Source organism: Centroberyx affinis, unplaced genomic scaffold, assembly GCF_046629955.1.
Source record: "Centroberyx affinis isolate AG114_WGS23_722 - 3 ecotype Tasmania unplaced genomic scaffold, CSIRO-AGI_Caff_v1 ptg008274l_1, whole genome shotgun sequence".
Classification (NCBI taxonomy): Eukaryota; Metazoa; Chordata; class Actinopteri; order Beryciformes; family Berycidae; genus Centroberyx; species Centroberyx affinis.
This window is the reverse complement of record NW_027284117.1, coordinates 1-22,500: the sequence shown is the minus strand read 5'-3', so window position 1 is coordinate 22,500 and position 22,500 is coordinate 1. Positions and strand designations below refer to the sequence as shown.

Genomic DNA, 22,500 nt, shown 5'->3' with positions numbered 1-22,500 from the left:
TACTATCACTGCTACTACTACACCACTTGTCTGATTTGACAAAACTTGGAGGGATGCTGCATCTTCACACTGCAAATATAAAAAGAAATGCACTGAATGGCCTGATGGGGGCGCTGCAGTTAAAGATCAAACTTTAAACCTGTGGAAGGCCGTAACCACGACAACCAACAGTTTGACAGGTTTACTGGTTTATAGATGAAGCAGCTTAAGTCCTGCAGAAACACCGAGCTGCCAGGCAGGTCGCATGACGCCGGCATGTCCTCTGAATGGATTTAATCATATCATATACATAATACATAATGCATAATACAGAGATGTGTTTGTCATGAAGTCTGAACTGTGTGACCCTGTCAGCTGATGTGTGTGTCGGTGTGTGTTTGTGTTGCAGGTTTTTATTGACAGGTTTCGGTACAACGCCAACAGAGCAGCTCAGGTCCAGAGCAAACTGAAGCTGCTGGAGAAGCTGTGAGTCCAGATCACACAAGACCGCTTCATACCTGACTCCCTGTATGAAGACCTGTCAGCACTGTTCAGAGACACAAAGACCGCTGTATTAGTGCGGCATGATTATGGCTAAAATTTGAATAATAATGAACAACTGGGAAGCTAGCTAACCATAGCATCTGGTCAGCTAACATCACTGTCTTGTTGTTAACACATCTGATTAGCACACTAGCTAACGTAGCTAGTAGCAGCTAGCGTTAGCGTGTTCACATTAACATCAGTGTGTTTGCTGGCTAGTTAGCTAGCTAACAGTTTGTTCAGGTTAACTGAGCTGACTCTTCTCAAGCTCCAACTCTTCATGTTTTGGAGTAGAGACTAGGGCTAAAGACAAGACAGTTTACTGTGTCACAGGAACCTACATTTGGAAACAAATCCACCTTATCACACTATTCACTTTTACTGAGAACGTTACTGAATGGATCTACAGCCACACCACAACAAGCTGACTCAGCTGCTCTCTGCTGACAGCTGCTTCACACACATTTACACTTTATTAACTAACATTTGCTCCTGTTGTTTTGTGTGTTCTGTAGGCCTGAACTGAAGCCTATAGAAAAGGAAACTGAAGTCACCTTAAAGTAAGAAACCAGACTTCTGCCATAACGTACCAGGCACTTTCACTGTTTTAGCAGCCAAATAAAAAGATCGGTTGACAGACTCACCGACTGCCTCTTTCTCTCCAGATAGAGTAAAGAGAGTATAAAGTAGATGCATTGATTGATAGATAGATTGATTGGTATACTGTGTGTTCTCCTGCAGGTTTCCAGATAACTTTGAGAAGTTGTCTCCTCCAATCCTCCAGCTGGATGAAGTAGAGTTTTACTATTCTCCAGACCAGCGTCTGTTCTCTGGACTCAACGTCTCGGCCGACCTCGACTCACGCATCTGCATCGTGTGTATCACCATTAATAATAAACTCAATCATTCATTCGGTCGCTGTTACTCTTCAGTGGCAGCCATTTTCATATGAAGTGTTGACCTTCAAAATACTGTATATCACTACCTGAAGTTGATGAAATAATTGTGTATAAGGACTTCAGTTCTTTCTTTTAACAAGTACCATCATTTGGTTTAAATGTGCTGCATGTATCATTTTACCATCAATAAATCATCATCACATTCATTTAGAGACATCAGCATAATGACAGTAAACATCCTCCATAGTTTCTCCACCTGGTGGATCTGGAGGGAAATCTGCTGGATCGCTTTAGGAAGCGACGGGGCTGATGGGAAATGTAGTCTTAATGTGGAGAAACATGAGAACTAACAATACTACTGCTGTGAGACAGAGGAGCAGTCCACTCCATCAGGCTCTGACTGGTTTACAGTCACCAGACCAAGACACCAACATTAGTCTGACAGTGATGTGTTGGTGGTAAATATGATGCACAGAGTAAGGACTTCAGCTCTCTGCTGTCAGGTCTGATGTGTCCTGTCTCCTGTCAGGTCTGATGTGTCCTGTCTCCTGTCAGGTCTGATGTGTCCTGTCTCCTGTCAGGTCTGATCTGTCTCTGTCAGGTCTGATCTGTCTCTGTCAGGTCTGATGTGTCCTGTCTCCTGTCAGGTCTGATGTGTCCTGTCTCTGTCAGGTCTGATCTGTCTTTGTCAGGTCTGATCTGTCTCTGTCAGGTCTGATGTGTCCTGTCTCCTGTCAGGTTGGGGAAAACGGAGCGGGGAAAACCACCATGCTCAAACTGCTGATGGGCGAGCTCACACCAGTCAACGGAGTCAGACAAGCCCACCGGTAAGAAGACAACAGTCCAACTGTTCTGTGCTGCTGGTACACAGGGAACTGTTTACGTGTACAGGGAACTCTTTACATGTACTGGGAACTGTTTACGTGTACAGGGAACTGTTTACGTGTACAGGGAACTGTTTACGTGTACAGGGAACTGTTTACGTGTACAGGGAACTGTTTACGTGTACAGGGATCTGTTTACGTGTACAGGGAACTGTTTACGTGTACAGGGATCTGTTTACGTGTACAGGGAACTGTTTACGTGTACAGGGATCTGTTTACATGTACAGGGAACTCTTTACGTGTACAGGGAACTGTTTACGTGTACAGGGAACTGTTTACATGTACAGGGAACTCTTTACATGTACAGGGAACTGTTTACGTGTACAGGGAACTGTTAACATGTACAGGGAACTCTTTACATGTACAGGGAACTGTTAACTTTTACAGGGAACTGTTTACATGTACAGGGAACTGTTTACGTGTACAGGGAACTGTTTACATGTACAGGGAACTGTTTACATGTACAGGGAACTGTTAACTTTTACAGGGAACTCTTTACATGTACAGGGAACTGTTTACGTGTACAGGGAACTGTTTACATGTACAGGGAACTGTTTACGTGTACAGGGAACTGTTTACATGTACAGGGAACTGTTTACATGTACAGGGAACTGTTTACGTGTACAGGGAACTCTTTACATGTACAGGGAACTGTTTACGTGTACAGGGAACTGTTTACATGTACAGGGAACTGTTTACATGTACAGGGAACTCTTTACATGTACAGGGAACTGTTTACGTGTACAGGGAACTGTTTACATGTACAGGGAACTGTTTACATGTACAGGGAACTCTTTACATGTACAGGGAACTGTTTACGTGTACAGGGAACTGTTAACTTTTACAGGGAACTGTTTATGTTCATAGTGTGTCTTTAGCAGTTGTTTTGATGCTGGCTGTAAAGGTCGGCCTGCAGTGCTGAATAAAGTTATTTGAACTGTGCTTTCTGTCCATCAGGAACCTGAAGATCGGATACTTCAGCCAGCATCACGTCGACCAGCTGGACCTGAACGTCTGCTCTGTGGAGCTGCTGCTCAACAGATTCCCCGGTAACACACACACACACACACACACACACACACACACACACACACACACACACACACACACACACACACACACACACACACTGCAGTCTGCTGATAGGACAGTTCAGACAGGTCCAGAGAGACTCTGGCAACAAACTGGGACCCAGTTAACAACAACATCTTGAATTTAAAGTTGTCATTTTCTTTTATTCAGTCTCCATCTTTGTCCCTCAGCCTCACTGTGGTGTTTCTGCTGCTCTTCCCACTGATCACCTGTCAATCAAACAGTGTGGGCGGAGCTTGGATTTTCTGTTGCTGCAGTTTGAGTTTCCTTCTCTCTGTCTGTTCAGTCATGGTGGCTATCGCTGCTCATGCTAACTACCCAGTTCTTCTTCTTCTGTTTGTTACAAACAAACCGGAAACGTAAAACGCATCACTTCCTGTGCGGCAGAGGATTTTTCACAGGAAAGAGCGACCAGACACCGGCTGTTTAGAACAGACAGAGGAGCTTCATGAACTGATAGAGGTTGGATCACTGAGAGAGAGAGAGAGAGAGAGAGAGAGGAGCAGGACAGACAGTTGGTTATAAATGTCTGTCACAGGCAGGTCAGAGGTCAGAGGTCAGGGGGTTGAATCCGGCCCTCTGGTTGGTCTGTTGCAGGTCGGACAGAGGAGGAGTACCGCCACCAGCTGGGAGGTTACGGTATCACCGGGGAGCTGGCCATGCGGCCGGTGGCCAGCCTGTCAGGAGGACAGAAGAGCCGCGTGGCCTTCGCCCAGATGACCATGCCCTGGTAACACCTGACCGCCTGCTTTTATCACTCATATTTAGTCATATTCTAGCTCTAGATTCTGCTTATTATTACTGTTCTCATAGTTATTATTATTATTAGCATTAGCATTATCATGATTATTATTGTTAGGGAACTGTTTGATGGCATACTTTAGTAACTTTTTTTCTAATTTGGCACATAGACAGTCCTGGTGACTCATAACCTGGACACATATAAAGGTGCTGATTGGCCCATAGGGGGCGCTCAAATAAGGCCTCAAAGCCTCTAGTGGTAGAGATGTGAAACTGTGCAGATATGTATCTGGACATGCTGAACATTTTGCCTCTAGGACCCATAATGTCCGCCATACATTTTTGACTAGAAATTTAGATTAAAAAAAAAAAAAAAAACCTTTCAAAATATTTCCATGAACTGCAGAATGACATTAAATTTGGCGAGTGACTGGGTAAGCCTTTACACAGTTTGTGAAAAGCTAAGAGACCGGTCCAAAAATGGCAGTTATTAACCTATCATTTTTAAAAATTTGCACATAAAATTCCACTGGCAGTAAAATCATGACAAAGTAATAAATCCACTTGAAATTCAGAAACAGAATTTAAAGAGATCTGCCAAGTTACATGTTAATGTGTTGACATTTGAAGAAAATACGCCATCTGAACTTCTGGTGTGTGTCATAACTCCAACCGCTAGCTCAGCTGTCTGTCTCCCTGTCTGTCTGTCTGCCTGTCTGTCTGCCCAGTCACTGACCTGTCTGTCTGTCTCCCTGTCTGTCTGTCTCCCTGTCTGTCTGCCCAGTCACTGACCTGTCTGTCTTTCTGTCTCCCTGTCTGTCTGCCCAGTCACTGACCTGTCTGTCTGTCTGTCTGTCTGTCTGTCTGCCCAGTCACTGACCTGTCTGTCTTTCTGTCTGTCTGTCTGCCCAGTCACTGACCTGTCTGTCTGTCTGTCTGTCTGCCCAGTCACTGACCTGTCTGTCTGTCTGTCTGTCTGTCTGTCTGTCTGTCTGCCCAGTCACTGACCGGTGTGACTGTCTGTCTCCCTGTCTGTCTGCCCAGTCACTGACCTGTCTGTCTTTCTGTCTCCCTGTCTGTCTGCCCAGTCACTGACCTGTCTGTCTGTCTTTCTGTCTGTCTGTCTGCCCAGTCACTGACCTGTCTGTCTGTCTTTCTGTCTGTCTGTCTGCCCAGTCACTGACCTGTCTGACTGTCTGTCTGTCTCCCTGTCTGTCTGCCCAGTCACTGACCTGTCTCCCTGTCTGTCTGCCCAGTCACTGACCTGTCTCCCTGTCTGTCTGCCCAGGCACTGACCTGTCTGTCTGTCTGTCTGTCTGTCTGCCCAGTCACTGACCTGTCTCCCTGTCTGTCTGCCCAGTCACTGACCTGTCTCCCTGTCTGTCTGCCCAGTCACTGACCTGTCTGTCTGTCTCCCTGTCTGTCTGTCAGTCCTAACTTCTATGTCCTGGATGAACCCACCAACCACCTGGACATGGAGACCATCGAGGCTCTGGCCAAGGCGCTCAACAAGTTCAGAGTGAGTGTCTTTGTTTCCATAGCAACCAGCTGCAGTAAATACGACTACTACCACAACACGGTAACAAACACTACTAACTTTACTACCACTATTATTACACTACTACTGTTAATATTACGACCGCTGTTACTACAACCAGAACCTTTACTAGAGCTGCTGCTACGTTCTGATCACCACTTCCTACAACTGTCCATCTGCCTTGCAGCTGTTCCCCATTGGCTTTAAAGGAATAGTTCACCCAAAAATGAAGATCCTGTCCTCATCTCCTCCCCCTCATGCCAAATGAAACTCAGGTGAAGTTTGTTAGTCCATATAACACACAGGGAGGCTGCAGCACAGCTTGGTAGCAGCCTTCTCCAAAACAACTGAAGTCAATGGGGACCTGTTCTTTAGAGCTCCAAAACAAAAACAGACAAACAATCACACTGTGAACAGAAAGACCTAGACACCATTATTTGTTGCAGATCAATCAGCTGTAGTTCAGATTTGCACTAAATGATGGTGTAAATATACTGTAGGTCTTTGTGGAACTCTGAAGAACTGGTCCCCACTGACTTCAGGTGTTTTGGAGAAGGCTGCTATGGAGTTGTGCTGCAGCCTCCCTGTGTGTTATATGGACAAACTTCACCTGAGGTTCACCTGGCATGAGGAGGAGGAGATGATGACAGGGTTTTCATTTTTGGGTGAACTATTCCTTTAATGTTAAAAAAAAAAAAAAAAAAAAAAATTGTGTTTCTGTCCGTCTCAACAGAATTGACAAAAGCTGAACAAGCTCCAACTCTTCATGTTTTGGAGTAGAGACTAGGGCTAAAGACAAGACAGTTTACTGTGTCACAGTAACCTACATTTGGAAACAAATCCACCTTATCACACTATTCACTTTTACTGAGAACGTTACTGAATGGATCTACAGCCACACCACAACAAGCTGACTCAGCAGATGAATCTGTTGTGTGTTTTTTAGGGCGGAGTGGTTCTGGTGTCTCATGACGAGCGTCTGATCCGGCTCGTCTGTAAGGAGCTGTGGGTCTGTGAAGGAGGGAAGGTCCGGAGGATCGAGGGCGGCTTCGACGAGTACCGGGACATCCTGCAGGAGCAGTTCAGGAAGGAGGGCTACCTGTGAGCCGCCCGCCACGCCCAGGTGCCAACTGACTACAACCACCGGTAACATAAACCCCGCCCCCCCACGACACCACCCGCAACTGCCAATCAACCGACGTCCCCCCAGTGTGAGGGGGGGGGGAGGGGAGCGGGAGTACAGACGGCCATTTCCCAGCAACCCCCTCTCTCCCTCTCTGGTGAACCGACGCATCGTACTTCCTGGTCGGGTGCACATGACGTAGCTAGCCGGCTGCTGATTGGTCCCCGATGCTGAGTGTGAATGTTTCTCCTGGAGGGGTCAAAGGTCACTGAGGCATCCAGAGCTGTTCTGGACCGCCAGTTTTCAGAGTAGTGAACGGTTCAGAGGGTTAGGTCCCAGAGTTTATTTAAAATGTCAAACAAGCATCTGTGTGTCTGTCAGTCTGCCCCCCCCCCCCCTCTCCCCCCCTCCCCCCCCTCCCCCTCAAGTTTAACTCAGCCAATCAGCGCAAGACAGAGAATTATTGTGAGACTTGAAGGTTTTTCAGGAATTCTTATTTTTCTCATTGCCTGTGTGTTTCTGCAGTGAGCTCTCACCAGGTTTCAGGTTTGGTGAAACTCTCAGTGTGTAAGCGGCCGTGGAAACGTCTCGTTCAGAGGAGACGGAAACATTGCAGTCATGTGGATTTTCTGCCACGGCAGCAAAATAAAAACCTACTAAATCATGTGCTAACAGAGTGTGGAGTCTCTCTTCTTTAACCGGTTCGGCTCTTCTGCGGCGTGACGGAGGAAAACCGGCTCAGTCCAGAATAATCAGTAAGACAATATGTTGACGGTTAAAAATGATGAGAAACTTTAACGCGACGGCGGCTAAATCCAGACACACTGTGATATGAAACTGCATATTTATCTTCTCGAATATGTATGGTTTTATGTCTAAAGATTGGATTCCTGTAGGGAAAAATTTGTCTTAGTTTAAAAAAAAAAAAAAAATGCTTGTTAGCATTCCGGTGTGTAGCACTAGCTTGTTGGCTTTCAGTTTGCAGTACCCAGAAGTCTCAGCGGTGTTGCCGCCTCTCTCCAAATGCGGCTAGAAGTTGCCACATCATATGCTAATTTGCATATGGATATACAGCTCTGGAAAAAATTAAGAGACCACTGCAAATTATCAGTTTCTCTGGTTTCACTATTTATAAGTATGTGTTTGAGCAAAATGAACATTTTTGTTTTATTCTATAAACTACTGACAATATTTCTCCCAAATTCCAAATAAAAATATTGTCATTTAAAGCATTTATTTGCAGAAAATGACATTTGGTCAAAATAACAAAAAAGATGCAGTGTTTTCAGACCTCGAATAATGCAAAGAAAACAAGTTCATATTCATTTTTAAACAACACAATGCTAATGTTTTAACTTAGGAAGAGTTCAGAAATCAATATGTGGAGGAATAACCCTGATGTTCAGTCAGCTGTCCTGTCTGTCCTCAGTCTGTCTCTGAGCTGCTGGGAGACTTTCTGCCTCCTGAAGCTCGGCTGTTTGACGGCTTGTGACCGTCCGTCTTCCTCTTCATCACATTCCAGAGGTTTTCATGGGGTTCAGGTCTGGAGGTCGGGCCGGCCGTGACAGGGTCCTGATCTGGTCCTCCGTCCACACCTCGGTCGACCCGGCTGTGTGGCGTGGAGCCTGGTCCTGAGGAACGTCGTCAGAGCAGAAGGAAGCGAGTTTTCTTCCGGGACGGCCTTGTCCGTGTCTCGAGTCCTGATCCTTCACAAAGACAAATCCGCCTGATTCCAGCCTCGCTGAAGCTCCCAGATCATCACCGATCCTCCACCAGACGTCACAGTGGGTGGAGACACTGTGGCTCGTAGGTCTCTCCGGGTCTGCGTCTAACCGATAGAAGACCGGGTGTTGGCAAAGCTGAAAACTGGACTCATCAGAGAAGATGACCTGACTCCAGTCCTCTACGGTCCAGTCCTTCTGGTCTTTTGCAAACCTCAGCCTGGCTCTTCTTTGCTTCTGGACTCTTCCTAAGTTAAACATTAGCATTGTGTTGTTTAAAAATGAATATGAACTTGTTTTCTTTGCATTATTCAAGGTCTGAAAACACTGCATCTTTTTTGTTATTTTGACCAGTTGTCTGTTCTGCAAATAAATGCTTTAAATGACAATATTTTTATTTGCAATTTGGGAGAAATGTTGTCAGTAGTTTATGGAATAAAACAAAAATGTTCATTTCACTCAAACACATACCTATAAATAGTAAAACCAGAGAAACTGATAATTTTGCAGTGTTAATGTTTTCCAGAGCTGTATTTGCTGCAGAGGAAGGAGCTTTGGTCTTCAGACTGATGCTGGTTCAGAGGCAGCAGATCCAGATTTGTCAGATTCGTCACCACATGAACACGCCGGCCTCATGAAGACTTTAATTCTCGATCAGAGGAAGACGGGGACAAACACACATGACTTCGGTCTGAGTTACTGTAACATTGTTTATTTTCCATAACCAGTGCATACATTGAGTTAGAGCCGACACAAATACATGAAATACATGAGTTAATTTCCAAAATGTTATGTATCCATTTTAGATATATTCAGTATTTCTATAGTGGACCAGTTGACGTACCGTCAGTTGCTTTAGTTTAATGCTGCCAACTGTTCATGTTCATGTTTCTGTGTCAGTGAACACACACAGACACCATCTCTTCTCATGTCGACCACCAGAAACCAGCTGACGGGCCGCTTTAGGTCCCGGTCCAGTTAAAAGCTCTGGGCAAGTGGACCTGAATAGACTCTGTTTTCCCCTGAGGTCAAGCTGAGTTTTCCCATTCACCAAAGCTGATTACTGGATATAGCAGTTTCATCCAGAATCACTTGTTTTTGCAAAAGCTGCTGCGACGTCACATGTAAACAATCCCTCATGGACAACATGAAAACAAAATGGAAACAAGACAACAGCCTTGTTATGAACATATGAACACCAGAGGAGGAAAGTACCTCAGTCCATCTGGACTTCAGTCCAGTTCTGAGGTTCTGGATCTTTACTGAGTTTTTTCATTCTGTGAGACTTTGGGCTGAGTCACATGTTACTCTGCAGAATAAGGTTTTCTCATACAACATGTTTCATTGTTAGAGTTTAAACTCCAACAGGATCTGGAGCAGTTAGACGAACATTAAAATACTTCTGACAGGTTCATGCTTCAATAATTTAACTCTCTGACAGAATGACGACTTTTACTTTTCATACTTCAGAACATTTTACTGATAATACTTCTATACTTTTACTGAAGTAAACTTCTTAATGCAGAACTTTTACTTTTAATAAAGTATTTTTCCATTATGATATTGCTACTTTTACTGAAGTGAAGGACTTGAGGACTTTTTCCACCGCTGATGGACATGTAGTCAGTATTTTAAAAGTATTTTAGTAGTAGTATTTTAAAACCCCTAGTGCTGAGATCAGACATGGATTACATTTACGTTCCAGCCGTGGAGCTGGTGGGGGTTCAGTGCTGTGCTCACTATGAGACACTAATGCAGCTGCTTGTGTAAAAAGTGCAGACGGAGCCGTCATGGTGGTCAGCTGTCTAAGGCAGTGATTCTCAACCTTTTTCATATGAAGGACCCATAATCTAGTCCACATTAGGGCCACAGACCCCCATTTGATGAGATTTTGTCTCTCAGACCCAAATCTGAGAATATTTTTATAGTTGGATTTGATTTTGTCCAGAACTCCATGACTGTCTGTGTTGCAGGTAGAGAGATAACAGAGAAACTATGATCAGAACAGTCATTCTGCTACATTCTCTAACTGTTAACTTCTTGTAAATTAAATAATGCTGAAGATTAACAATTTACTGGGGACCCCCTGGAACCCCCTCAAGGACCCCTGGTGGTCCCCTGACCCCACGTTGAGAACCACTGCCCTGGAGAGACCACTGTCCCTCTCTACTGTAACTGATCCAATAAAGGCAAAAGTGGCAGAAATATATCATGTTAAGAAGTGCAGACCGGGCCGTCCTGCTGGCTCAGGAGCGTGTTGGGTAGCTGCGACGCTCTGGGATCAGATCCAGTTACAGGACGGTCTCTCTAACCGCTCTCTACTGCTCCGGCGTCCCGTCCGGCCCGTCCGGGCGTCTCCGCTCTCGGAGGTGAGGCAGGAGGCCGTCCCTGTAGAAAACCTCCAGCCTGGACACCGTCTCCTCCCAGAAGTCCGGGTCAAAGGTCACCGGTACGATGGCCGTCTCCTTCAGGGTGAACACCACCAGGTCGGCCCGCCGCAGGCCGCTCACCGCCAGCTGACACTGGATCTGAGTGTAGTAACTGTGACCCGGCTTCAGCCGGTACACCGGAGGCTAGGAGCAGAACAACAAGGAGGAGTCAGGCCAATAGGAGCAGAACAACAAGGAGGAGTCAGGCCGATAGGAGCAGAACAACAAGGAGGAGTCAGGCCGATAGGAGCAGAACAACAAGGAGGAGTCAGGCCGATAAACATGTGACTTTAGCAGTACTTGGTAGGAGCAGAACAACGAGGAGGAGTCAGGCCGATAGGAGCAGAACAACAAGGAGGAGTCAGGCCGATAGGAGCAGAACAACAAGGAGGAGTCAGGCCGATAAACATGTGACTTTAGCAGTACTTGGCATGCGTCTCACAGTGAAGCGCCACCAAATGACCCAAATATTTCGATATTCAAAGAGTTCAGATAGCTGTGTAAACTATTAATGACCAGGGGCCTCATGTTTAAACGGTGCACACGTACAGAAGGTTGCGTACGCTGGTTTTCACGCACACATCGGGATGTTTAAAAATGAAGATGATGTGAGAATGCGGGTCGTCCCACAGACTCTCGTCTGGCTCTGTCAGTTGGCGACGCCAAACTACAAAGTGCTGAAACTCGCCAAATGTTTCAGAATAACGTTTCCACTCCAGTTACTGTGCTATGTCTATGAAGCAGTCTATGAAAAACCATAATTATGTCCGCTGATACACCATAATAGTTTGGTTATGTGGATAATGTTTAAGATTAGAAAGGCCAAAACCCATCTGGCATTGTTATTTTCAATTGTTAGTTCCTCCAACACTGGAGGAAAATGCTATTTTTTCCTCCTTCCATAACTTTTCCTAAATATGAGGGTTTTAAATGAATGGAAAAAAAACACTTAGGAAATAGATACAGGCACTCTGCGCTGTATCACCATGTTGGTTTGTGTGAATGTGTCTCTCTCTCCTCCGGCTCGCTTCAGGTAGCTCTGACTTATTGAGCGCAATGGAAACCATCAGGCCTTACTCACTGGGCCAAAACCAAGATCTTTTTTCTCTGTTTATGTGACACGGAGATGTTAACGCACGTCAGGGACCGTACAGTTTCAGAGGAGCACAGATCCGTCTCTCCTGGGAAGAAAACGCAGTGTCGGGGGGGCAGATGCACTCGGAATAAGTCCTGGATCAACTGTGTGACGTCCAAACGGTTTGTGTTCAGCACCTGCTCACACAAACCACCGGGGCTGTGCGCTGACTGTGGGACTGAACGACAAGAAAGGAAAGCAAACCTGTGTGTAAAAAACAAAAAAAATAAATAGTGTGTAAAAAAATGCCACAAATAGAAAAGCACATTGCCATATTTGGAGCGGCAGCGCTGTGAACACGTCACATTATGTCACATTATATGGTTTTGTTTTTGATCTTTGAATCAGTTCAATTGTGCAATTTTACCTTTATTTACAATAACACTGCATGTGTAAAAGCACACTGGAAATATTTGGAGAGCGGGGCACTGAACAGGCACATTCACCATCGTTTTTGACAAGAAGGTGACAAGAGGAGCGTATTTATAGTCATTTGCATAATTCATTCTGAGGCGGGGCGAGAGGCTCGTGCCTCAATTTCACGTCGATCAGGACGTATAAAGGAAAGGTGAGCGGGACCCGGGCTGCGCACGGTTTTATACATGTGGAGATTTCTGTGCGTACTTTTCAAATTCTGTGAGTAGCCATCTTTCAGTATGAAAGCTGCACAGTCTTTTACACACGAGGCCCCAGGACATGGAGCTGGACGATAAGATTCAATCAATCCGAATCAATTGAGGTAAAAAAAACCCAGTATTGATAAGCATCGGCCTCCTTCCTCCAGGCAGCGTTTCATGAACATCTCGCACATTTGCATAAAGTTAACTGAACCTCAGCTTCCCCCGCGCCGCACACTCAGTTCACATCGCAAGCTTTCCCATCAGCCCCTGGGCAAAAGGCCAAATGGTCGCACTGTAAATGGTGTTTGGTGCTGAAGGAAACGTTCCACTGGTTTACCCTGAGAGGCTGCCGTCCCTCCTCCTCCTCCTCCTCCTCCTCCTCCTCCTCCTGCTGGATCTCCAGGCAGAAGGCTCGGTCGTCCCTGCAGGCCTCCTCCACGCTCCTCTCTCTGTGCTTGTACGGACATTTCACCTCCAGGCAGAGCAGCCATTGGCCGGTCCGGCTGTCCGTCACGATGCCGTCAGGACTGGCGGCCAGCCAGGAGCGCCGGGCATCGATGAACAAACCGCAGTCCCGCACCGCCACGTCCCGACCCAGGGCCCGGCTCTTCAGGACCTGCAGAGCACAACAATCATCATCATCATCATCATCATCATCATCATCATCATCGTCAGGTTTATTTATGTAGCATTTCTCAAAACAGCGTTACAAAGTGCTTCACAGACAAAACAATAAATGAAAGTCAATAAAATAAGCGACACGAATCGAAACCAGTGTTAGACAAGAATATCACATACATGCAAATCAAATGATTTAGAAGCATGTTTGATTTATATAAACACATACCTGCAAATCAGTCAATTCATCGACTTAATCAATAATGAGACAGTTTAGCTCGTGGCATGTACAGTATATCCTGTGTTTCTGGTTGTGTGTCAGGTGATTTTGTCTTCTATGGACGACCACAGAGGAAAAAGTGTTTCAACACTTTGCTGTGTTCTCCTCTGGGGTCAAATACACAGGAATTGTTTTTTTTATAGGTTATCATGTGTTCTATGTTCTATTTCTATTTTACCAAATCAAATCAGACAACCGATCGATCGATGTGACTAAATCGATGAATCACTCGATCGGTTAATCGGCCGATCCGGGGCCGTCCTGTGGACCGGAGGTCTGAGGCCGGCACCACGTGGGACGTCCCGGGACCTTTGCCTCTCTCCTGTCTCTCTCTGTCCGGCAGGCGGAGCCGTACCTGGTAGCGCCGGACGGCCTCCTTCTCCCTCTGGACGCCCCAGCTCATGGCTCTGGTCTGGACCCTCGGACCCTCACCTGCCAAGTCCCACACAACCTCATTACTAGAACTTCAAACAGACGGAGACCCTGATGCGCACATCCTCTCCTCTGCTCTGCCATCAGGAGGAAGACTCCGTGTGTCAAAGTGCAAATCAAACCTCTTGAAGCTCTCGCTGCTGAACTCTGATGCTGAACCTCAGTGCAACAGAGCGATGTGCAATAAACACACTTCAGCACTTCAGCACTTTCATTCCTACAGTTTCTTTTTAAGCTGTCATGTTGTCAATGTCAAATGTAAAGTCAAATGTCTTTTTTATGTCTTTAAGATGTTTTTAAACATCGAACAAAAAGTTCGGAACTTTGTGTTTGGTAGATTATTTCTCTGTTGTAACAATGCTTCTTGGCAATACATTTTATACCGTTGGAAAGCCTGTTTATTTCCCTTTTAAATGGAGCCCCATTTGTAAGGAACATGCATTTGTGGGATGAGCAGCACAGCTGAGTATGTGGGTTGCGCTCATGAAAAATTTGCCAAATCTTCTCTGCCAATGCCAAACAGCTTATTCTGCTGTTGCTATTGACTCTTGTTTTGAGCTTCCGGTCCCCCAGGTGCTGACAATCAGGTACCTGATTGGCACCTGCACTGGAACCTGAACATGTGGAGGAACGTTATGTTCAGCGATGAGTCCAGATTCTGCCTACAGAAGTTGGATCGTAGGGTCAAAGTGCGGAGAAGACGGGGAGAACGCTATGCTGATCGCTGCACCGATAGAGTAACACCTTTTGGTGGAGGCGGTGTGATGGTGTGGGGCGGCATCTCCATCACTGGAAAAACGAGGCTCGTCATCATCGGAGGCGATCTCAATGCAGAGAGATATCGAGATGAGATTCCGCAACCGGTGGCGATCCCGTATCTCCACAGTCTGGGACCGAACTCCATCCTCCAAGATGACAACGCTCGCCCCCACAGAGCGGGGTTTATCAGAGACTACCTCCAGAATTTGGGAGTAGAGAGAATGGAACGGCCTGCCAACAGTCCTGACCTCAACCCAACTGAACACTTATGGGATCAGCTCGGGCGTGCTGTTCGTGCTAGAGTGACCGACAGAACCGCGTCGGCTGACTCGCAACAAATCCTGGTTGAGGAGTGGAATGCCATCCCACAGCAGTGTGTGACCAGGCTGGTGACCAGCATGAGGAGGAGGTGCCAGGCTGTTGTGGCTGTGTATGGTTCTTCCACACGCTACTGAGGCTCCTGACTGTTTGTTAAATGAATAAATTGTAAAATTGCCAATATGTCTTGTTTCTTCCTTGTTACTGATAGACTTCAATCATCCAATCCACCAAACAACACCGAACAAGAGTCGATAGCAACAGCAGAATAAGCTGTTTGGCATTGGCAGAGAAGATTTGGCAAATTTTACATGAGCGCAACCCACATACTCAGCTGTGCTGCTCATCCCACAAATGCATGTTCCTTACAAATGAGGCTCCATTTAAAAGGGAAATAAACAGGCTTTCCAACGGTATAAAATGTATTGCCAAGAAGCATTGTTACAACAGAGAAATAATCTACCAAACACAAAGTTCCGAACTTTTTGTTCGATGTTTATGTGAAGCATGGACCGCAGCACTGGGCCCAAGACAGATTCCCCTCGGGGAAAATAAGGTTTACTCTGCTGCTCTTACCCCCCCCCCCTTCCCTCTAACGTCCAATCAGGTTCCAATGTAGGTGCTCGCTCTAGTTTAGTATCACATGGGAGAGTTACATCACTTCCTGTTGAGTGGTAAATATGCAGATCATTTATATTTATCCTTATTCTTATTATTATTGTTATTATTATTAATAATAATAATGATAATAATATTAATACATACATGTAATTGAAGATTTTTGTTCTAAAAGAAAAATATCCACTAGTTGTATCACTGGACCATACCTGTGATACTGACCGGGTATAAAGGGGCGGGGCCTAACTGTAACCGTGACCAGGTAGGAAGGGGCGGAGCCTACCTGTGATAGCAGCCAGGTAGGAGGCGGGGGGGGCCTGGCTCGTCCCACTGACGAAGCGGCAGTGAGCGATGCGGTGAGCGGCGGAGGCCGTGATCCGGTTCTGCCGCCAGGCGAACCAGACCGGGTTCTCCCTCTGCCCGCGGGTCCGGAGCTCCACCTCCTCCACAACACGCCTGTCCAGCCGGACGCCTAAACCCAGGGGCACCTCCTCCGGCCGGGGAGCGCCGCCGCCCGCAGGAGGGCCGCTCTTATCCAGCTGAGGAATCTGATCTGGAGCGTCCAGATCTGCAGCAGTGAACTGAACCGGCTTCTGATCCGGCTTCTGATCCGGCTTCTGATCCGGCTTCTGAACCGGCTTCTGATCCGGCTTCTGAACCGGCTTCTGAACCGGCTTCTGATCCGGCTTCTGAACCGGCTTCTGAACCGGAGTGTTCTGGTTTTGCTGTTGTGGTCTCACAGCAGATACAGGATTAACTTGAGAGCTCTTGCTCTTGCTCTTGCGCTCATCCTGATGAGCCTCGTCAGTGTGTTTTGGGTGCATGACATCAGGTCTGGTCTTCTGGGTCTGACTCGTGGTTTTAGCTCTTCCTCCGTCTCCAGCGGACCGCATGAGGATGGTCGGGTGGTATCTGACCTTAGGCAGGAGGATCTTCTGGGTCCCACCTGTAGCTGTGGCTCCGGTTCCTGATGAGCCGACTGCGTTGGGGTCTTGAACCTTCACTTTCCTGCTCTGTACCTAGGAGCAGAAAACAAGGATGAGTCAAATGGCTTCAACAGAATCGTTCTAAATAAATTCATATGACCAGATATGGGCTGTTAATATTGGGAATGTATTTTGGCAGTAGAGAAATTATTAAATCAAGTGTTGAGCTGGCTGTTGATGGGATGACGTCTCCTGCTGGACGCTTCTACTCTATTGAAGATTATTCTATTGTTACTGTTCAGACTTGGCGATGTCAATCAATCAATCACCTTTATTTAGTTCTCGGAAGACAAAAGCACAAAAACTTAAAAGCGGTCTTTCCGAGGTCGGTGGAGACACCCGGGACCTCAAGCATCAGACAGTCCTGGGAGTGTGTGGTAGGCTCCAATATTCAGGTGTAAAAGTGAGTTAAGGTAGACTGGTAATCTCCCAGCGAGGGCTTTGTAAATAAATAAACACAAATAAACCAATGCTGATCTCTCCTGACACTAAGGGAAGGCCAACCAACCTTGCTACAGAGGATGCAGTGGTGGTACTGTAACTATCACCTGTTATAAATCTAAGAGCAGAGTGATAAACTGCATCTAATGGCTTAAGTGTGGTAGCAGATGCATTGATGTGAAGTCAGTTTCTGTGCCACTGACCCTCTTCATATGGCGGCCATTTTGAACACTCAGGTTGGGAAACCGTACCTCAAGAGTGAGTCCAGCAGCTCTGCCCTACAGCTGTGAACCAAGATGATCATACTAACATTTATCATTTCAGATTCACACTAAAAATCACACTAGAAACAAATGGATCTCAAGAAGAGATCGGCTATAGCTTCACATTTTAAGTAGATTAATTTTGTGTAGATTAATTTCAGTCATCCAGGTGGTTGATGTCCAAAAAGGAATAGAAACAAAACCCACTGGATTTAGAATGAAGAGTTGAAAACGTTTCAACACTCATCTGAGAGGCTTCCTCACTTCTATTTAGTGCTGGGGAATTTCCCGGCATTCACATTTTAATATATTTGGTCCATTATCTCCAGCTACCAGAGTCTAGCCTAGCCAGCTACTAGCTAACCAGCTAGTGTTCAAAATGGCCGCCGTGGGATTCTGGCCCCAGTAAGAGACACAAAGTACTGTGGGATGCTGAAAGCCTCTGGTTACCCTGCCAGCTGGAGTCATGATGCTGCTGGATCCTGAAAGAGGAACAGAGAAGAAGAAGAAGAAGAAGAAGTACCAGAGGGTGAGAGGATCACTTCTCCATCCAGAGAAAACACACCAGGCTGCTGATTGTTATTATATTGCAATTATTTTGCTGAATATTGCAATCGTGATATAAATCAATACAAACATCCAAAATAACTCCTAATGTAAGAACTACAAATACTGTGATAACTGTGCAAAATGTACTTTAAACTCCTATTGGAATAAAGTGTCCATAATTAAATAAAATACAGGATGCATAATGCAATCCCCTTTTAACACATAACAGTATACTGTAAACTGACACATTTGGTTTTTACTTTTACAAAGCGACTGCATGACTTGGCCAAGTGTTCCGTCAAACTGTTTGAAGGATTTCCCTGCATATTGCAACTGGACTGAAGGCCACATAGTCTCCGTACTCAGTATAAGAATGAGACTATATGATGACGCTATTACATTATTCACCCAAAAATAAGTAATGACTAACATAACCTACTAAAGATTCATCCTTAAATATATTCTTTGGTACTACTCAAAAACGTCGGAACACGTTAGTCGATAAGGGTTTTATTTTGAAAGTTGTGGCCGGAAGATCTGAATTTATTGTGTTTGACTTGATACTTTTGAGCCACCGTCCGAACACTCCGGTCCATTCTGTTCAAGACTAATTTGTGGAGTTGGATAGGTGAGAGCGACCTGTGTTGTCTTTGTAAAGTAGAAATATTAACACGACAGTCCGTCCGCGAGGGAAGAGGGAAAATGGCCGCGGATAAACCGGATAACAGAGTGAATCGTCTCAGCCTCGACACGTACCGTTCTCTCTCGAATAGACAAAACTTCACACCAAATTCCATTCAAATATGTGACAGAATAGAAATGCATTGCGTATCGGCGGAGGCACATACCTGACAGAACAGGACTTCAGACCTTTGACGAATCGGCAGGAGCCATTCTTCAATTCGGCATCGATCCAATACAAAACGCAGCACTTATTTCAATACAATTCCAACTTTTAGAATTGGTTCGCCTCGTCTTCCACCAAAATAACACCGTAATGGGGGGCAGCGAGCAGTGTGTACCAATTCTAAAACTTTAGATTGTATTTAAATAAAGTATTGCTTGTTAGATCAACTGTAGTCCGGTAACACCATAAGAGCCTAATGGTTTAAAAAACGTTTTAAATAATGTGCCTTCGCAGATAAACAAGGCGATATTAAACTGCCAGAGTTTTGAATGGAGTTTGGTCTCATGTTCCCCGGCTCGTATCGGGGCCGTTCCCTGATATTCCTTGAAAATAGCATGCGTGTTAGAGCTGACAGACCACACGTCCATGTTATCGAATATCGATACTTACTAGTCTAGACATAATGTCTGCTCTAGCTGTGCAGTGTATTCCTCAGCAGGGTTTAGGAAACCAGAGCAGATCTTACCTGGTCCGGGTGCTTTTATTTGTTCGGACTGAAGAAGGAAAGTGAAACTGCTTCTATTTAAACTGTCAATGACTCACAATCCCATGACACGTACATCTCTCTCTCTCGTGTGTGTGTGTGTGTGTGTGTGGGGTGGGGGGGGAACGGGCATGTCCCTGACATGTCTAAACTGCACTTTTCCTCTGACGCTCACTAACCCTCTGAAAACTGTTTTTAAAGCTTCCTCAGTCGACTATTACTAATGTACCTAATTGACCTCTAAATAATAAATAACCTTTACTCTATTGATTTAATGTGAATAACCTCTGATTTACTCTATTGATTAAATCTGAATAACCTATGACTCACTCCAGCTTTAAGCTTTACTAATATAATCAAACCTTTCCAGCCTCTAAATCTCTAAATCTTTAAACGTCTTCTGTTAAACTGCCACATAATAAAAGTCAGAGTGAATAGAAATATCTTTAATCCAGTGTTAAAGCCTAACCCACCGTGGAGGCGGACGCCATGTTGGATTCACAGCTCGGTGCTTTGAATCTCATTTAAAAAAAAAGAAAAATACATATAGAATGTAAACTGGTAGATTAGACATTCTACCGTTTTCATCCGCTCTATGGATGGGCCTCATGCCGTGTCCTGCATAAAATAGAATGAATTCAGTTCAGTTATGAGTAAATGTAAATAATGAGTCTTCCTGCAGTAAGTCTCTCATGTCAGGATGGCCGAGCGGTCTAAGGCGCTGCGTTCAGGCTGGGGAACAATAGTCTGTCAAAGAGGGGGAAGAAGAGGGGAGAAGGGGGAAGAAGAAAAGGGAAGAGAAAAGGAAGGAAAAGAGAAAAAATGAAGAAAGGAAAGAAAAAAATGACAATTTGGAGATATTTCTTACTTCTTGCATTTATGGAAGGAGATTTTGGAGCTTTTAAACATACGAAAATGTTGCATTTTGTAGTGCGTTGTTTTCTATTAGCTGTGTGCGGAAGGTCATGGGTTCGAATCCAGTCAGAGCCATTTTCCTTTTCAGTAATTTTTTTTTAGAATTGCTTTTACTCTGATTTGTAACATGATGTTCTGTCATTCGGTGTCATCTTAAGATTCATGTTGTCCTTGAGTACCCTGAAAAGCACTATATAAATAAAATGCATACATTTGTATTATTATACTATTATTATTGTTGTTATTATTATTATTATTATTATTATATTATTATACTAACTATTATTATTATACTATTATTATTAAAAAGGCCCAGCAGAGGATGTACTTCCTACGCCAGCTCAAGAAGTTCAACCTGCCTCAGGAGCTGCTGATCCAGTTCTACAGGACAGGAACTGCAGTCAGGACTGCAGAAAAAAATCACTGGTGCCAACCTGCCCTCCATTCAGGACTTATACATCTCCAGAATCAGGAAACGGGCAGGAAAGGTCACTGCAGACCCATCACACCCTGGACACAACCTGTTCCAGCTCCTCCCCTCTGGTAGACGCTACAGATCACTGTACGCCAAAACAACCAGACACAAGAACAGTTTCTTCCCACAGGCCATCACTCTGATGAACACTTATATCAGTCACACAGTGACAGAAACTATCCCTGTGCAATAAACCTGTAACACCTACCTCATGTATATAATTATAATGTGTAATATCTTATGTATATAATGTAACCTGATCAACAACTCCATATTTATATTCCAGCATCTTTGCACTCTGCACCATTGCACTATTGTTCTAGTGTTGTTTACATATGTGTATATACTATTTATTTATATATATATATATATATATGCATATTTGTACATAGTAGTAAATGTTTTGCTTTACCTCTGCTTTTAGGCTTTTAGCTGTACATTTATTCTGTCAGTACATTGAGAGCAACAAATTCCTTGTATGTGTACATACCTGGCCAATAAAGCTGATTCTGAATATTATTATACTAACACTGATTAAAAAACCGTATTCACTTAAATGTTTGCTGTTTATATAAAAATTCATAAATCAATCAAATGTGTTAACTATTCTGTGCCAGTGTTTTTAAGTTGAACTCTCCCGACAAAGTACACATAAAAAAGAAACCAAGAAAATATTTACATTTCAAAATATTTACTTTTCTCAAAAACGCAATTGTAAGAACAGGAAATATATTAAATTCAAAATGTAAAAATGTAAAATATATCATTCAACTATTTACAACATTCAACACACAACTATGTTCAACACAAAACACTCAAACTATTAACATTATTTAAGGAACCTCCTCCTCATTTCCTCCAACCACTCATCTTTGGAGACAGTCTCAGTTTGAGGGCAGAAGACTCTGCCCCTGTATTGACTATGACCTGTCTCATTTGTGCGGAACTGGCCACACTTTTTGCAGGTGTTTGACTGCACAGTTCGCCTGTATGACCTCTTTGGGATGGCTCCAGGATCAGCAGCAGGTGCGACATACAGCGGGGTGGTGCCCTGGATCACTGCTACTGGCTGTAGCATTGGTACTGCCTGCATCATTGGCTGGAACATTGGGGCTGCAGGTAGGAGGATGTGTGGTGCCACCTGCAGGGAGGGTCCAGGCACTGGAGGTGTGGCAGCCAGCTGCCTCTTCACTGCTGCCTTGGGTCTGATAGGGTGTAGCCCAACAGAAGTCTGCCTCTGCTTTGCCTGACCTGCTGTGCTCTCTGGCAGCTTGTACTGGTGTTCTTCCCTTGGTTGCACAGGTTCTGCAGAGAGGGTCCTGGCCTCCAGGAGAGGCTCCTCAGCTTCAGGGAGGGGTGGAGGCAATGCAATGCCCTGGACCAGCACAGACAGCTCCTGCCTTTTCTGTCTGTTATTGTGCCACTGAATGAGGGTGTTCTGGTTCACCTCCACTAGCTGCAGTGTTGTTCCCTGCATCACTGTGCTATTCCCCAGCACAAGCTGCCTGATCTTGTGGTAGTCCTGGAGGATAAGAGACCATCTTGACAGGGCTCCCCTGCCTTTTTTTTTGGGGCTGGTGTGGATGGTGCAGAGCCTGATGAAGATAGTCTCCACCAGCCGGCAGCAATCAGGCCACTGAGCAGGTGAGCTACTTGCTCCCAGCACACATCTGGTGGTGCTCTCCACACCAGGAGTGTGGGTGGGCTTCTTCGGTGTTCTGAAGCGGCCACTTAAGAGTCTTTTCTGGTGAC

General features: G+C 45.1%; 2 protein-coding genes across 2 annotated transcripts in view; one reads left to right on the top strand and one right to left on the bottom strand.

The window, feature by feature from the left end:
* The window catches only part of abcf3 (ATP-binding cassette, sub-family F (GCN20), member 3), a 13,331-nt gene extending 5,869 nt beyond the window's left edge, over positions 1-7,462 (top strand). Inside the window, exons 9-16 of the mRNA XM_071514232.1 lie at positions 389-465; positions 1,038-1,082; positions 1,264-1,396; positions 2,160-2,248; positions 3,263-3,354; positions 3,995-4,127; positions 5,570-5,657; positions 6,622-7,462. Coding sequence (XP_071370333.1) covers positions 389-465; positions 1,038-1,082; positions 1,264-1,396; positions 2,160-2,248; positions 3,263-3,354; positions 3,995-4,127; positions 5,570-5,657; positions 6,622-6,780 — 816 coding nt within the window. The 3' untranslated portion in view covers positions 6,781-7,462. The remainder of the gene's footprint in view (positions 1-388; positions 466-1,037; positions 1,083-1,263; positions 1,397-2,159; positions 2,249-3,262; positions 3,355-3,994; positions 4,128-5,569; positions 5,658-6,621) is intronic.
* Positions 7,463-9,221: 1,759 nt separating this feature from the next.
* Positions 9,222-19,355, bottom strand: LOC139640071 (uncharacterized). The gene is made up of 5 exons (XM_071514233.1): positions 19,341-19,355; positions 16,012-16,747; positions 13,957-14,033; positions 13,041-13,319; positions 9,222-11,092 (listed from the first exon to the last, which is right to left on the bottom strand). The coding sequence occupies exons 2-5, from the start codon at positions 16,619-16,621 to the stop codon at positions 10,838-10,840; spliced, it is 1,221 nt and encodes a 406-aa protein (XP_071370334.1). The 5' UTR covers positions 16,622-16,747; positions 19,341-19,355; the 3' UTR covers positions 9,222-10,837.
* Between the last annotated feature and the right edge of the window lie 3,145 nt (positions 19,356-22,500).